General features: G+C 48.8%; 1 protein-coding gene across 4 annotated transcripts; it reads left to right on the top strand.

Annotated features, from left to right (window-relative positions):
- The first annotated feature begins 73 nt into the window (after positions 1-73).
- SRSF11 (serine and arginine rich splicing factor 11) lies at positions 74-16103 on the top strand. Of its 4 annotated transcripts, none has more exons than XM_041398302.1 (12): positions 74-331; positions 4568-4701; positions 8585-8694; positions 9869-9961; positions 11199-11248; positions 11536-11663; positions 12708-12789; positions 13044-13175; positions 13391-13480; positions 14013-14108; positions 14711-14849; positions 14953-16103. In XM_041398302.1, exons 1-12 carry the CDS (start codon positions 204-206, stop codon positions 15145-15147), a joined length of 1377 nt encoding a protein of 458 aa, XP_041254236.1. In that variant the 5' UTR covers positions 74-203; the 3' UTR covers positions 15148-16103. The 4 variants fall into 4 exon arrangements, with proteins under 4 accessions (XP_041254236.1, XP_041254235.1, XP_041254238.1 ...); XM_041398301.1 differs by having other exon boundaries at positions 14950-16103; XM_041398304.1 differs by lacking the exons at positions 74-331; positions 4568-4701 and adding an exon at positions 7801-8285 and having other exon boundaries at positions 14950-16103.
- The last annotated feature ends 236 nt before the right edge of the window (positions 16104-16339 follow it).

The following is a 16339-nucleotide window of genomic DNA, read 5'->3' as shown; positions in this document are numbered from 1 at the left end:
GGGGGGGCAGGCTGAGCGCGCGCGCGCGCGGGGCCGGGGGGAGCGCACCGGGCCGGGATTGCCGGGCCGGGGGCGGCGGGGCCGGGAGCCGGGAGCGGTGGGGAGCGAACCGGGCCCGGCGGCAGCAGCGAACCGCAGCGCCGCGCCTCACCCCCCCCCACGCTGTGTCTGCCGCAGCACCGGCGTGAGCGGGCGGCGGCGCCATGGCCTCCAGCAGCGGCACCGACGTGATCCAGGTCACCAACGTCTCGCCCAGCGCCAGCTCGGAGCAGATGCGGACCCTCTTCGGCTTCCTGGGCAAGATCGAGGAGCTGCGCCTCTTCCCCCCCGAGTGAGTGCGGGCCCGGCCCGGCCTCGCCGCCTCCCCCTCCGTCCCTCCCCCCGCGGCCCGGCGCCGCCTCCCGGCAGCTCCCGGCCCGGCCGCCCCCGCTGCCGCTGCCGGTGATGGCGGCGCCCGGGGCCGCGCTCCCCCCGGGTCCGTGCGCTCTGCGCGGCCCTGCTCGCTCGCCGGGATTAGTGCGGGGCGTGGAGCGGCACCGGGGAAATGCCCGTTTGTTTGTCCCGGGTTGTGCGGCCGAGCCGCGGCTGCCTGCCGAGCCTCCGCGGCGCCAAAACTTCCAGGTGCACGTAGACGCGTTTGTTGCAAAGAATTTTTTGCTGGAAGAGCAAAAAAAATTTTTATGCTTTTATAAGCTGCGTTTATTTGCATATTGAGGGTTAATGTTCCGATTACAGGTAACGAAGCCGTTCGCCCCAAGTTTGCTCCCCCCCAAGTCACTTTTGTTTCCGTCTCTGGGGGCCTGAGGCAGTGCCCTAGCCTACCCCTAGTGTGCAAAAAATGCACTTTTAATATCTGTGTTCCTTGCGAACGAATCTGTGCTGGGCAGAAAGGAAACCACAAACAGACAAATGGACATTTGGCAGTTGCACATCTTGCAGGGAATTCTGTGCAAATTAAAACAAATAATGCACGTTTCAAGTGTGTGTATAACTGAAAAGAAAGTTTCAGGTGAAAAAAAGAAAGTTTTCACCCCTGCAATTTACAAATAGCCACCCACCAAAAGAAAAAAAAAAAGACTGTTTTTATGTATTCACTTGCAATTAAGTTCTAATGAACATAAACAGTGCTTTCAGAATCCTTTCTGATGCAATAGAAAACCTGACGGTTTCATTTGATTGATTTACAGAGCCTGGTGTCATTATATGTTGGTGTTTTGCATATTCATTATGTAAATTAAAGGTTTTCTTTCTGCCACGTTGAAGATTAATCAATCAATTATTTGTAATACCCAAAATTACTTGGGTTTATTATTTTAGGGGGAAAAAAAATACAGCAGAATGTTTGTTTTTCCCCATCGAGGCTTCCATCCTGGCTAGCACAAACCAAAGTGGGTTCCAGAGGGAGTTTCTTGTTCCCAGCTGGGATAACTGACACAGCAGGAGCTCACCTGCCCTGCTCTGTGTTTGAATGCTTGGTCTGGTTTTCCAGGGCAGTTTTTGGAGGTGATTGTTCTCTGAAACTTTGTAGCTTTAGATGCACGTTAACTCATGTGTTGAGGGATTGCTGCAGTGCCTCGGTGTCCCTTCCCTTGTGTGAGGAGCTCTGCCCCAGGGGGTTTTCCCTGGCCTGATGGGAATCTGCTCTGGGTCGCTTCAGGGCTCCCAGCTGCACTTCACCCCAAAGAAAGGGACTTTTTGTGATAGTGCCACCTTCTTTTCCTGCCTCTTCTCCCTCACATTCCAGCTCCTGACTTCTCCCTGCCCATGGTGCCCATCCATTATGGAGGGGTATGGGATGTAAATCATAATCTGGGAATTGTCCCCATAATCTGGGTTCCTTTCTGGATCCTGCTGGGATTCTCCCTTGCCTGTAGTGTTTGAGGAGCCAATCCCATTTCCTTTGCTCCAGCTCCCTGTTTGATCTGTGTCACTCTGACTCTGCTGTAGAGCTTCCTTGTTCTCCTGCTCTTCCAGAACACGTGTAACTTCCTGAGCTTCTCTCAGTTCCTGTTTTTCCTCCTCTCCCCTCATCCACCTCCTTTTCCCAGTTTATTTAATCCCCTGTTTCCCATTTATTGTACACCTCAGCTGCACCTTTAATGCACAGCCAGCTCTGGGACCTCTTCCAATTTTCCTCCCCCTCCTCCTCCTGCTTTTCCCCGACTCCATTGCCTGGTTCTCATCTTTATTATATTCCATAAAACTCCATCCAGACTGGAAAGTGGAGGGAGTGGATTTCTGAGCTTCCTGTATTGCAGCCCCAGGAAATCCTTGTGTGTCCCAGCATTCCAGTGGCTGAGAGACAATTCCTGAATGCTTCAGGCTTGGGTGAATTAGAATAATGATGGATGGTGGCTTTTTTTGGGAGCTGTTGAGAACATCCAGTTCTTGTTGAATTTCACCCAGCCTGGATTTGAGAGTGAGTGGAAATACCATTTTTTAAAGTGCAATACACAGATGTAAATTAAATGTCAGGCTGCAGAAGCGTTGCCTAACACATTTTCAGTTGTTATTTTAGGTTCATTATTTTGGGAGAAAGCTCAGCTACCCCAAAGCATTCCCAGTGGCACTCCTGCCTGTAAACAGGATCTGCTGAAGAGTCACTAGGATCTGCTCTGCTTCACATTCCTTTGTTATCACTGGCATTTTAAAGATGCCTCAAAATACTGGGCTGCATTTCTGTCATGAATTGTATAATTTTTATACAATTTGGTTTAGGAACTCCTTCAGCTCTGCCATCAACCCTTGATTTACTTTCCTTTACAATTTGATATATAATATCAAATACCTTCTACTAACACTTCTTTGGGTTTATGTTATTATTATTTTTTTATTTCTCGTTATTTCTTATTAATTATTACTTAGGGGCTAAAAAAGGCACCATTTTGGCAAGCTGCTATGGATTCCTGGGCACAAAAGAGCCAACAGATTCCTTTTTTTTTTCTCATTTATCACTGCAGTTATTTCCCAATTTATTCAGTCTGCAAGCTGTGGGAGCAAGTGGCTGTTTCTAATTTTAATGTTTCAGAAGCTGCAATGTGCTGGCTGCAATTTAGTTTTCCACACCAGGTGAAATGTAAGGTTACTGAAGTGTGGTGTGGCTGGCACTGGGGGCAGCTGTGTGTGTTGGGCCCAGTGAGGCTGAAGGTGAGGGAGCTTTTGGCATTTGCAGTGCCCAAAATAGACCCTGGATCTGTCTGCTCGTGTCGGAGCTGTTCCCTGAATCCTGACAGCCCCCGGAGCTGAAAGGCTTGAGCAGCCTCAGCAGCCCAGATCAAACTGCTCTGGAGCTGGGATGCCTTTGAAGTCACTTGTTCTGGAGTTGGGCTGGGAGTGCAGGTAGGAAAAGGAGCTTTTTGTCAGGATCCGTGATGTTTTCAGAGCTCCCCAGGCTGATCTGGACCTCTGGCCTGGTGTAGGAACAAGGGATTTAGGATTTGCTGCTGCTTCCACTCCCTGCCTGGGTCTTCTGGAGGCAGCTTTTAACTCCTCTGTCCCACAGTTCTGTCTGCAGAAGAATTTTCCTTCCTGTCTTTCACTTTACATCCAATTACAGCAAAATCTGCCCCACTTTCAGGACAGGGGGGCTCTTAAAACCCATCCTGGACCTTGCCTGGGTTGACTGCAGCTGGTTTTTTCAGTTTGGTTTGATTTTAGGGAAGTTACAGCTGTAGTTCTACCATTCTTTCCTGTTATAGGAAGTAGATATTTCTGGTTGGTTTTTCTTCAAAGTGGCTCAAAACTTCTCAGTTTTGGGTTTGTGGGTTGACAGACACAGGCCTGCCTTGGAGAGAGGTCTGTTTTACTGTGCTCAGCTTTTCTCCTGCCGAGCTCCTTACATTTCCTTGTGTTTGTTCTTCCTGCTGAAGGCAGGCAGGAGCTCTGCACTGGCCATTCCTCAGGATGTGGGAGCGTGGTGAAGTTTAGCCTCGAAGCTGGGATGGAATTGGGTTGATGAATAAAACAGAATCCCAGACTGGTTTGGGTTGGGAGCGACCTTAGAGCTCCTCCAGTGCCACCCCTGCCATGGGCACACCCCTTCCACTGTCCAGGCTGCTCCAGCCTGGCCTTGGACACTGCAGGGATCCAGGGGCAGCCACAGCTTCTCTGGGCATTCTTTTCCAGGGCCTCAGCACCCTCCCAGCCAGGAATTCCTTCCCAGTATCCCATCCCTGCCTGCCCTCTGGCAGGTCAAAGCCTTCACCCCACACCCTGCCCCTGCGTGCCCTTGTCCCGAGTCACAAGGATCCTTTAATCATCACCCTCTTGTTTCACAGTTCACCTTAATCAGTCATCTGGGGCCTAAAGCAGCGGGTGTGACACCACAGGCTTTAACTGAGCCAGAATTTGTCACTTTTTCTCCTTTTTCAGCCAAGTTTTCCTCCCAGCCAGGGCGGAATTCTCATTTAGGTGAGCGCTGATGGATTCATTGTGCGTAACGGCGCTCGCGTGCGGCTCCAGGCGAGGGGCGTGGATTTGGGGTGGTTTTGGGGTGGTTGTGGGGTGGTTTTGGGGCGGATGGGCACTGCTCCCTGCTGTCCCTGAGTGCTGCCTCTGTCTCTTGCAGTGACTCCCCCTTGCCGGTGTCGTCGCGCGTGTGCTTTGTAAAGTTCCACGACCCCGACTCGGCCGTGGTGGCCCAGCACCTGACAAACACTGTGTTCGTTGACAGAGCCCTCATAGTCGTTCCCTATGCTGAAGGTTTGTACCTTGTTTGGTGTTCTATGGGGCCACCCTTGGGCGGTGGTTGGTTCCTGTCTAGTGCACGGATTTTAACAGTAGTCCTATGTCAAACACGTGTCAGAGATTGCCGTTCTGAAACCCTTGGTATATTGCCTTTGGCCCCTGCCTTTGGTCACTTTGTTTCTGTAGTGACGCCAGATCGGAGTGGAAAGTTCTGTGTGTCTTGAAGTGTAGGATAAGAACATTTTAGGCAGAATTCCATGCCAGTTTTGCTCCGTGTCAGTCTCAGTGGGACGTTTTCCCAAACAGATTGTAATGCAAACAGGTGGATGTTTTAAGGAAATTTTGCCTTAATGATTGTTTGCCGCTTTCACTCTCTTCATGAGGACGGTTTCTCCCTCCCTGAGAGTGCATGGGAGAGGAATGAACATTCCTTTGGCCTATGCTGCCACTGCATTTATTTGGGAACATCCCCAAAAAAAGGCCCTTGCTCTCCTTGTGGAGTCCAGTATACCAAGGGTTTGAATAATTACGGTTTAATTCAAAAGTGACAACTTCCAAGAGGTGCCACGTGGGCACTGGTCCTAGTTTTTAATTCCAAGTTTTCTTGTTCATCCTTGATATATTTAATAGAATTTCACTAAATAATAAACTCTTCTCTCTGTTATTTGTGTGTGTGATTTTTGTAGTGGAGAAGGCAAATGCAAAGCCCTTCCAGATGACTGAAAAACAGTGGGTCCTCTGCAGCTACAGGGGATTCTAGCCATTAACTAAAGGCCAGCAAGCACTCAAGTCCCCAAGTGTTTTCCTGGTGTAACCACTTGTTAACTACATTTTCTCTTCTTCTTTTTATTTTTACATTTTAGGGTGTTACAGTAATTTGAAAGGCAATGAGCAGGGTTTTTGGAACTTACCTTAAAAGCAAAGTGCTGAGAAGACACCTCTTCTTACAGAAGTCTTATTAAACTCTTCTAGACTTGCTTTAGAAGTAACTGATTTCCATTGTACTTGTGCATTTCTTGATTTACTTCTGGGAAAGGTTGAATTGAATAAAATCTTGCAGATTAAGTCATACTACAGTGCTAAGTTGGGTACATGGCCTGGGGTCACACCTGTAATCTGTCATGCTGCAGCTGTCTCTTGAGGCCTGGGGAGCTGTCTTATCTTATCTTTGTATTCCTTAAGCTTAAAAGATACAAAACTTAAAAGATGTCCAGCCTAATTCCTGGAGTGTAGGAATGTGCAGCGTGCCCTCTGACTGAGCCCTGCTGCTTCCTGAGGGCACAGAACCCCTTCTGCAATGGAGTTACTGCTCCTGCAGCCCCTGCTTGAGAACAGCAGAGCTGAGAGGCTTCTTGTGCCTGCGTGGCTGTTAAACACAGCACCAGTGCAGTGAGATTGTGCTGGAATATTCTCCAAGGCCCATGGGGATAATCCCAGTGTTTGACTCTTCCTATAAGGATAAACCCACTTTTCTCTTTGTCACTGTGGATCATCCACTTTTTGTCCACTGTGGATAAACCTGAGAAACCTGCCCAGCAGCTGAGCTTCAGAAAATCCAGTTATTGAAGTAGAATATTTTCCTGGGCCTGTTAAGGAGTCACTCCTGGGCTGTACCTTGTGTTGTCTAACAGTTCAGAATTTAATGGCCTTGGCACATCGTAAGAGAGATGTTCAGCCAATAAAGAATTGCCCCTGGGTTGGCAATCCCATGCTTCTGTCCCTGTGCTGGAGTAGTTTTCCCCCAAAATTCAGCCTGCCAGGGTCCCAGTCCAAGCAGGAGCAGCATTTCCCCAGCCCACAGTGCCACTGCTGATGTGCTTAAAGCCAGGCCTGTGCTGAGTGGGGCCCTCCTCTGTGATTTCTGCTGTGCTAATGAACCTGTGTGATTATTGCCTGTCACTAAAGCAAATGTTTATTATCTGTTTAGTGCAATAATTCCCCCCCTGTCCCAAGTTTTAGCTCACACAGACACTTTGGTGTTGCCTGTTGCTTTGTGTTATAGAACTATACACAAAGGCTACGGTAAGGTTTAGTATTTGTCATTTTCTCTGGGCTAATTCCTGGATTTGGAAGGAACTCTTAAGGTTAAAGATGGCTGGGGGGGGTGTTTAGGTTCTTTGGTTAATGTTTGTTTCTTTTGTCTGTTTCTTTTTCTTTCATTTCTACACATTCATGCAGTATTTCATGGTTCTAACAAAGCAGCAGTAAAAAAAGCTCTTGAAGCATGAAAATTAACTGGTGAGGGGCCTCATTGCTTTTTTTAAATTGTAGTTTATTTAAATACTTTTAAAAGAAACAATTAGAGGATCAGATGCATGAATTTTTTTTAATGGATGCAGATCTTCTGTGAGGTGTCTCGAGCTGAGGATTTGTATTTAGATGCCAGAAATGTTGTAGTTGCACTAATTTGAAATGTTTAGCTGTAATTGATAAATATCCTCTTGAGACATAATTTTGCATGCCAAATGACCCCATAATCTCTCTGTAGGTATGTTGATATATTTATGCATTCCTGCCCTTTGCCTCCATGACCTTTTTCCCTGTCCCTCCATAACTTTGGGTATCTAAAGTGCTGCCAGCTCAGTGCCACGAGCCAGATATCAGTGCTGTGTATTGTACATTTGTGTAGATTATCGGCACTTCTCAGTATAGGTGGGAGGAACCATTACCTTTATTTAACAGTGGTTTTTCTTTTTTGTTGTTGTGTTTTACAGTTCTTTTCCCTGGTTCAGCCTGAACTATATACCAGGCCCTGCTGAAAATACCACCCAACAGTTTTCTTCTGCAGCTTATCCAGTTTCTCTTAAGTGCCCTGTACATATTGTATGTTTTATGATGAGATGCAGTTTCTTAATATGTATTACAGAAACACTACTGGTATTTGCAACTGTGTAGTAAAATTGTTTTGTTGAACTCTCATTTTGGGGGCTTGGGCACATTAACAAATTAATCCACCTGCATAGGGCTTTTGCTGTTGGATAGAGTAAAACTCCCTCCACGAGTGTTGGCTGGTAGGGCCCTGAGCACTGTGTGTGCAGAGCAGGCGGCGCAGCGAGCCCTGGGCTCGGCTGGCTGCGGGGCTTTGGGCCACGAGTCCCCCGTGCCACGGCAGAGTGCAGCGAGCCCTGGGGCCACGAGTCCCCCGTGCCACGGCAGGTGGCAGCAGCATTGTCGGTGCTCTAAGCTGGCACATACTGGAACAAAAGCATTTTACTGCACAGGTAAGGAATGTGCCAGCATCCCTGTGTGTATCCCAGCCACAGACACACCCCCAGCGTTCCCGGAGAGCCGCAGGGACCGCATTCCGCGTGACGCGTCAGCAAAAGCCCTACCCAAAACACCCATCCCTTCTCTTTTAAGTTTGCCAAAATTTGTATGGTAGGTGTAAAAGAAAACATAGTGAACTGTACCGTATTATTAACCCCTAAATCCAACTTTTTTTGTCTTGTGTATCTTGATTTTTCTGTGTGCTTTGTAGTGAAGCAGCCGACACGAGTCGTTGTTCATAAAACAGCTTTTGAAAGTTGAGAGCACTCTCACCCCTGGAGAACCGACTGTGCTTGCTTACGTTTGGTTCATGACTTAAAAATCGAGTACAGGTGATGAAACCTTGGCAGTGTTAACAACAAAGTAGTGTGTATTGTGCTATTTTTTTTTTGCTCTAGAAACTTAACCTTTTGTAGAGAAAAAGGAACAGTCAAATTGTCACCCATTGAAGTTGCATTCTGACAAAAAAAGTTAATGCTAAATATTAATAGCCATCAAGCTTTGTATTTTAGCCAACATAAGTACTTTCAACAAACTCAGGTGGTGTATCAGGGAGACTTTGCTGGGTGTATTTGTGTATTTGGTGCCTCTGGGCTGGGATGCACTCTAATGCCAGGCTGTTTCCCTGCAGGAGTCATTCCTGATGAGACTAAGGCTTTGTCTCTCTTGGCACCAGCTAATGCCGTGGCAGGGCTGCTGCCCGGGGGTGGCCTGCTGCCCACTCCCAACCCTCTCTCTCAGGTAGGCTGGGAACCCCCGGGTGTCTTCTGCTGCATTCCCACTTCATTCCTGCTCTTTCTTTCAGGACTGAAATTGATTCCAGTTCCTGGAGTGGGTAATCGACCCTGGTGGATTGGGACAGCTCTGGTGTGAATTGGGGCATGACAGTGACAAGTTGTTAGATGGAACATCCTCATTTCCCCATTTCCTGGTTTCTCAGGGCCCTGTTGGTGCCTCCCACCCCTCTCACCCGCTGTACTTTACAGATGTGACAAGCAGTAGAGGTCTCACAGATTTTAAACTCCTCAAGTCCAAGGGGCTGCCACACTGTGAGATTCCCTTCATTAATCCTCCAGCTGAGGGGAAAATTGGAGCCTGGTTGCGTGAACCCGCAGGAATTCATGTGGAACGTGAACAGTGAGAATTGCACATTGTGGGAGAAGCTGGAGTCACAGCCCAGCTCTTGACAGGGCACAGAATCAAAGTGCAGGAGGCAAATTAATCATAATAAAGCCTCTTGAATTCTGCTCTCCTCAAACCCTCCCCAGCTCCTGCTTAGTTGAAGGGCCCCCTGACCATGGAGCTGCTCAGGAGGAAAAGAGCCTAAATTTAACCTTTGAAACCCAGAGAAGGGGTTGGAAGGACCAAATACAACCCAAAAGATTTCACTCCCTGAAAATCTGTGCATGTGAGTCCTGGAAGTGGGTGTTGAGCCACCTGAGTTGCTGCTGTGTCGAGCCCAGGCTGCTCCCAGCCCCTCTGGTGGGATGTGTTCAGCACATGCATTGGAGGGGGCTGTGCTGCACAGTTCAGCACATCTTGGCAGTGTGTGTTGGGTCTGGGTGTCTGTCTCAGTCACCTCATTGGAAATGGCCCAAAACGAGCAGCTTTAGGGAGCCTTCTGCTCTCCCAGTAGCTTTTTCACCAAATTGGAGATGTTTGCAGGGATGCAATGTTGTTAAATTGCCTTTCAACAAACCATGGCCATCTCAACCCTAAAATGAATTAGAAATGAGGCAATAGCCTCAAAAACTTGGAGTGAATTTCCATTTTAGCACTGAGAAATAACTTCATTTTCAACTGTCCCTTCAGTTTGCTGGAATGCTTTACTCCTTCACCTTTATTTCCCCTGCCCAGTGATGTCCCTGGCTGATTTTTGTCCCTGTCTGTGCCCTAACTGCTGTCTCTGCCACAGATTGGTGCTGTTCCTTTAGCTGCTTTAGGAGCTCCTGCTCTCGACCCTGCCCTTGCTGCTCTTGGGCTTCCTGGAGCAAACCTGAACTCCCAGGTACGTCCTCATCCCAAAATATCCTTTATTGGGTAAAAAACCCCTTTTTCCTGCTCCAAGAGTGGTTTTCATTTGTATCACTTCACAGCCACTGCCTGGGAACTCCAGGGATTGGTTTCTGCTTGGGATAAGAAAATATCTGCTTGAATATCAAATTAAATGTTGGAAGGGGCCAAGGAATAATTTGGGAATAGCAATTAAATGTTTCAAATATGTGTCATTATCAGGCCAGGAACCTGCCTTGTTCTTCAAGTCAAAAGTAGTTTGACTTTTTAATTTTGTTGGTGTCAAAAATGTGAGGAAAATTCATTAGGTTGTTACAGCTGAACAAAAAAAGGCTTGTAAGTACTGAGTACTAGATTATTTAGTATATTAGTATCAATAAAAATATATCAATATAAATGTACTGCTCATATCTATATAGATAAAATATTTAAGAGGTAAGAACAAAGCACTCTTTTACAGCAACAAGAAGCAGCAATAATTTAATGCATTGCTACTGCCATCACTTAAATTTTTTATGTATTCCCATGTGGAAGAACAAGCAAATGATGGTGAAAATTAAATAACAAAAATAATTTAAAATAATTTAAAGGCAAATTAGAAAAATGTAAATTTGGGGTTATAGAGGATTTTTGTACATTAAACCATCAGATTGTAAGAAATATTTCATAAATGAAAGTTGGGGTTCATTGTAAAAAAAAAAAGAGGATTAAACATTTTTTTCTTAATACCCCATTTGTGCAGGAGATGTCTGATCATGCTAATACCTGGATTATCCTAAGAGCTGTACAATTAATTTTCTCAAGGAATATTTAGATGTTTCTAAGTTGGCATTGAGGTTTTCAGTGGACAGACAGCTCAGAGAGGGCTCTGTTCTCTTGCAGTGACAGAAATAACCTGCACAAAAAATTACCACGATGAACACACCCCAGCAGTGTATTTTTATCTGTTGGTATTTTTATCCATTTGTGGTTTTATCCATTTGTGGTTTTATCCCTGATCCTGCCCAGGCAGGGCTGGCTTTGGCTGGCTGTGGAAAATAAATCCCAGTGTGGGATGTTCACACCCTCCCAGCAGCCCCAGTCCCAGCAGCCCAGTGTGGCCTTTCCTCTTTGCTGGGGGGTGTTCTGCTCTCCTTTTCCAGCTGGGAATCCTTCCAGGGGACATTCCAAGGAAGGTTCTCTGGAGCTCTCACATCTCCCAGCCTGGTTCTAACTTTGTTTTTCCCTCACAGTCTCTCGCAGCAGATCAGCTCCTAAAACTGATGAGCACAGTGGATCCAAAGTAAGCACCAGTGTTCCCAAACCCTTGTGCTGCACTGCTGGGGAATTCCCTGGGGATTCAGTGCCCAGTCCCTGTCCTGCTGGAGCTGATGCCAGCTTGGGAGGGCCTTGGAGCACCCTAGGCTGGGGAAGGTTCCCTGCCCTTGGCAGGGGCTGGGATGAGATGGGCTTGGTGTCCCTCCAAACCAAAACCATTCCAGGATTCCCTGCCCCTGTGAACTGGCTGAGTCTGACAATGCAGACCTGTATCCCTTGGAGTCCTGAACTTTGGAATTTTGTGTTGCCCAGGTTGAACCATGTGGCTGCAGGTCTCGTGTCCCCCAGTCTGAAATCAGATACCTCCAGTAAAGAAATAGAAGAGGCCATGAAGAGAGTCCGAGAAGCACAGTCCTTAATCTCTGCTGCTATAGAGCCAGGTAATTCCAGCCTGGAATGGGCCATTCCAGCCAGCCTGGGGCTTGGACACAGCACCTGGTCAGCACTGATGGCCTGCAGAGCCCTGCCTTCGTGCCTGTGAAGAGAATTCCCTTATCAGGTTTTTAATCATCCTGCAGTGGGTGCTCTGTGTGTCCTGCAGAAATGGGGTGGAATTAATGCATTGATTTTCCCAAAATTCACTGATTTGAGGGCTGTAAAACACTGAGGCTTCCCTGAGGGAAGTTCTGCTGCTGTCTCACATTCCAAGGGAATGTGGATTTCCTGGCCTCACCACTTGGCACCCTGCTGATGCTTCTCAGGGATGCTTTCCCTCATCTTCATTCCTGATCTGGGCAGGTTTGTAAATAATTCTATTTTTGGAGCTTCTTTCAGCAGGTTTGATTTTAAAACAAGCTCCAGCAGCTCTGACAAATGTCAGAGCCACCAAATCTGAGGGGCAGAAACCTGAGCACTGAAAATACAGAATATTCATCAGCTCTGCAGCCTGATGATTTCTAGGAAAGAACAGAGCTCCTGTTCTTGCTTAGCTTGAGGCTTTTTTTGTGGGAAATTCAAAACAATCATTTGACAGGTTCTTCAGCCCCTCAGGAAATGGCAGATTCTGGGATTTTCACAGGATTTTCCATTGCCCTGCAGCCATCAGCTTTTCACTGACTTAAATTGAGGTTTTTTTCTGAATTTTGACTTCTCCAGTTTTGCATAAAACTTCTGTTTTATGTCACAAACATGTCCCTGTCTTTTGTTGCTTCTTTTTGTCTTCTTGTGAAGAAAATGATAGATGAGCCTTCATGTCAAGTGGCAAGATCAGGTGATTTATATCAATTACATAAAGCTCCAGGTCCTTTCCTTTAGAAAATCGTTTGGAATATTAAAACAAAACATTGGTTTTTATTGTGCTTTTCCTTTTCCAGACAAAAAAGATGAAAAACGAAGACATTCGAGGTCGAGGTCACGCTCGAGGAGGAGGAGGACACCTTCCGGAATATTAAAACAAAACATTGTTTTTTATTGTGCTTTTCCAGACAAAAAAGATGAAAAACGAAGACATTCGAGGTCGAGGTCACGCTCGAGGAGGAGGAGGACACCTTCCTCATCCAGACACAGGTGACTGAGCAATTCCTTAGAAACACATCCCACGGCAAGAACAGCTCCTGCAAAAATCATTCTGGGGGAGAGCCTTGGGTTTGATGTGGGGCTCCAAAGCTGCAGAGACATTTCAGCGTGCAGAGCTCCTGTGCAGGCCAGGCAGAGCTGCGGGTGGAGCTTTTGGGTTTTGGGGGGTTCCCTGCCCTGAGGGCTGGGCTGGCAGCAGTCCAAGGTGTCCTTCCCGTGACTCCATGCTGGTGTGTCCCTGGCAGACGCTCCAGGAGCAGATCAAGGAGAAGGTCCCATTCCAAATCCAGAAGCAGGAGGCGATCCAAAAGTCCGAGGAGGAGGAGATCTCATTCCAGAGAGAGGAGCAGGAGGTCTCGGAGCACATCCAAAACCAGGTGATGACTCCAGTCCTGAGCAGGGCAGGGATTGTCCCCTGTGCTGGCTGTGTCCAGCTCTGGGCCCTCACTTCAGAGAGGGGCTGGAGCACCTGGGGGGGCTCAGCCTGGGGAGCCAGCCCTGCCCCTCCCAGCTCTGCATCCCTGTCCCTGCACAGCAGATTAGGATGTGCTGTTTGAAAGTGACTTAAACTTAATCTCTTTTCTACTAAAAGGGATAAAAAGAAGGAAGAGAAAGAGAAGAAACGTTCTAAAACTCCCCCCAAAAGCTACAGCACAACCAGAAGATCCAGAAGCACAAGCAGGTACAGAAATGGGATTTTCCTTGCTCTCTGTGCCCAGCAGGATTTTGATGCACTTCAATCCATATTAAATAGAAATATTGTGATAGAGCAGCTGGTCTGTGGAAGGTGTCCCTGCCCATGGAAGGAGCTGGGCTTTGAGGTCCCTTCCAGCCCAGACTGTGCCTGGATCCCATTGGATCACGATTCCAATGAGGATGTGTCTGGTACAGGCACAACAGCACCTGTCCCACTGTGTCTGTAAGATATTTGCATTCTCCTGCAGCATTTGAGGTAAATTTGTTGGGTTTACAACAGTTTTTCTTGCTCTGTGTCCGAATTTGCTGCTCCAGGGTCACTGCCAAGCTCTTCCTGTGATTTAGGGAATAAATCCAGGCAAAAGAGTTCCTTTTTTTAAAAAAACCTTCCAAATGTAGCTTGCAGTTTTAACAACTCTTTAGTACCCTGTGAGCAGGGCTAGGGTTGGAGTTAGGGATGCATTTGTGGCTTTAAAAAAACAAGCAGTGATTTCCAAAGCTCCCGTGTCTCCCTGCAGAGAACGGCGGCGCCGGCGGAGCCGGAGCGGGACGCGGTCCCCAAAAAAGCCCAGGTCTCCCAAACGGAAAATGTCCCGGTCTCCATCACCCAGAAGGTCAGGGAAACACTTGCCTGGGAAGAACGGTGTCTGGGTGGGAAATTCCCAAATTGTGGCCTCCAGGGAGGCTCCCAGGGGGTTCTGTGGGGCGGAAATCTTTGCCGCTTTTGCGGAGCTGCTCTGGGGTTGGCTGGGAGCTCCGAGGGGCAGGGGTTCCAGGGGTGGTAGGGGTAGGATGTGCCACCATTCCCAGTCCCTTTGGCTCTGCGCAGCAGGAATCAGCTGGTTTTGGGTGGCCTGGGTGCTTTGTGACCCTGCCCCAGGGTGGGGAGCTCAAGGTGCTCATGTGTAAAACACGGGAGCGCTGCTGTTTGTGCTGTGCACAATTTGGGCTCCATGATCCCTGTGGGGCCCTTCATCTCAGGAGATTCCATGCTTCTGTTTGCCACAGCATTGCTCAGCCTTGGCTTTGTGGTGCTGTCCTTGGGCCAGAGTTAAGAAGTTGGGATTTTGGGTATTTCCTGGAAGCAGAGCCTGTTCCCTACTTGCCCTCTCCCATTTTCCTCTGGGTTTGCTGTGGGTAATGCTCTGGACACAGCTCCAGCCATGGAATGGGGTGATGGGGACGGGCCTCATCCTCTTCCTGCTGATCCTCACAGGCATAAAAAGGAAAAGAAGAAGGATAAAGACAAGGAGAGGAGCAGAGACGAGAGGGAGCGGTCAACGAGCAAGAAAAAGAAGAGCAAAGACAAGGAGAAGGATCGAGAGCGGAAATCCGAGAGCGACAAGGATGTGAAAGTATGTTCCAAAAAGCCCTGGAGCCGCTCCCAGCCCTGCCCCACATCCCCCCCGCCCCGGCCCACAGGGAAGTGCTAACGTGTCCCTTTCCCTGGCAAAGCAGGTCACAAGGGACTACGACGAGGAGGAACAGGGCTACGACAGCGAGAAGGAGAAGAAGGAGGAGAAGAAGGCGGCGGATGCTCCCTCCCCCAAAGGGAAGGAGCCCGGGGCCGAGAAGGGCGGCGGGGATCCGGGCAGGGAATCCAAGGTGAACGGGGACGACCACCACGAGGAGGACATGGACATGAGCGACTGAGCCGCCCGCAGCCCCTCCAGTGTGATCCTTTATGCTGTACTTGTTAATCCTCAACCTAGATGTATCCAGCTCCGAGCTCTCCATGGTCTGTCCATCCCGATACTAACTCACACCCAAAGCTTGAGACAGGGATCCCCTGCTCCGGGGCCCAGCTGGGGCCGGGCCGGGCTGCAGGTCCCTCCTCCCTCCCTCCCTGCTTCCCTCCCTCCGGAGTGTCCCGGCCTGAGCCAGCAGGGCCCAGCAGTGTGGCAGTGTCCCAGGAGCGTGGGGAGTGTGGCACGGCCCCCTTGTCCTGTGGGAATGCCCTGGGAGTGTGGCACAGCCCTCCTGCCTGCAGCCACCGAGGGGCTGCCGGGGGCCTCCCGGGCGCTCCGGAGCCGGCCTTGGATCGCACCGGCTCTTTGTGCTCTTGGCTTTAGTTGTGGTTTTAAGCCACGTGCTGGGCTCGGTTGGCTTTGGTTTCCCAGGGTTCTGTGCCCTGACCTTCCCGAGGGCTCTCTCCACTGTGTCCCTTCAGCTCCACCCAGGGCGAGCTGGCATGGTGTGACCCAGGGAAGGGGAATCCTGGCCGTGCCCAGTGAGGGAGGGTTGGGGGAGCAGCCTCAGCCAGGGCTGGGGGCTCAGGAGCTCACCCGCTGCAGCAGGGAGTGCATTTTAAAATGACCTGGGTCTGTTTTTAAAGCAAGTCCATTGATAATGTACTTTTTACTTGATCTCAAGTTGTACAAACTGATGAATTTGTGTTCCTGTCCCGGCCGTTCCCTCTCTCCCGCACTCGGTGATCCCGTGGTATTTGCAGAGTAGTTACCCAAAGCTGTTCCTTAGTTCCAGCAGCTCCAGAGCTTTTACTTTTGTGCAGGTAAAAAGACAAAAGTAGCCGACAGTCTGTGCCATGTCGATGTACAGTTTCGGAAAATGTTTTACAAAACTTTGATAATAAAACCCTGAAACTTCAACTCCTCTTCCTGGAAAACTCCTGGGTTTTATTTCCACCTCTGGGTGCACCAAACTTAACCGGATTCCTTACAGGGGACTTTTCCATCTCCCTGTTACAGTAAAGAAGGAATTATTTTACCTCTGGGGGGGAATGTGGAGGTTTGTGGGACTGCTGAGAAGGGCCTGGGAGTGCTGGTGGATGAAGAGCAGGAGCAGGCTCTGGGGAGACCCTGCCTGGCAGGGAGCACTTGGAGGA

The sequence above is a fragment of the Onychostruthus taczanowskii genome, unplaced genomic scaffold, assembly GCF_017590055.1.
Source record: "Onychostruthus taczanowskii isolate IOZ18803 unplaced genomic scaffold, ASM1759005v1 scaffold144, whole genome shotgun sequence".
NCBI classification, from domain to species: Eukaryota; Metazoa; Chordata; class Aves; order Passeriformes; family Passeridae; genus Onychostruthus; species Onychostruthus taczanowskii.
The sequence above is the reverse complement of the archived record's forward strand: the minus strand, read 5'-3'. Positions and strand labels throughout refer to the sequence as shown.

What these genes read in the sequence shown, in the direction of transcription:
- SRSF11 (XM_041398301.1), top strand. Translation starts at nt 204, where the DNA reads ATGGCCTCCAGCAGCGGCACCGACGTGATCCAGGTCACCAACGTCTCG. An exon ending in GAGCAAACCTGAACTCCCAG is followed by an intron (nt 9,962 to 11,198) that starts GTACGTCCTCAT and finishes TTTCCCTCACAG; the next exon opens with TCTCTCGCAGCAGATCAGCT. An exon ending in CTCTGCTGCTATAGAGCCAG is followed by an intron (nt 11,664 to 12,707) that starts GTAATTCCAGCC and finishes GTGCTTTTCCAG; the next exon opens with ACAAAAAAGATGAAAAACGA.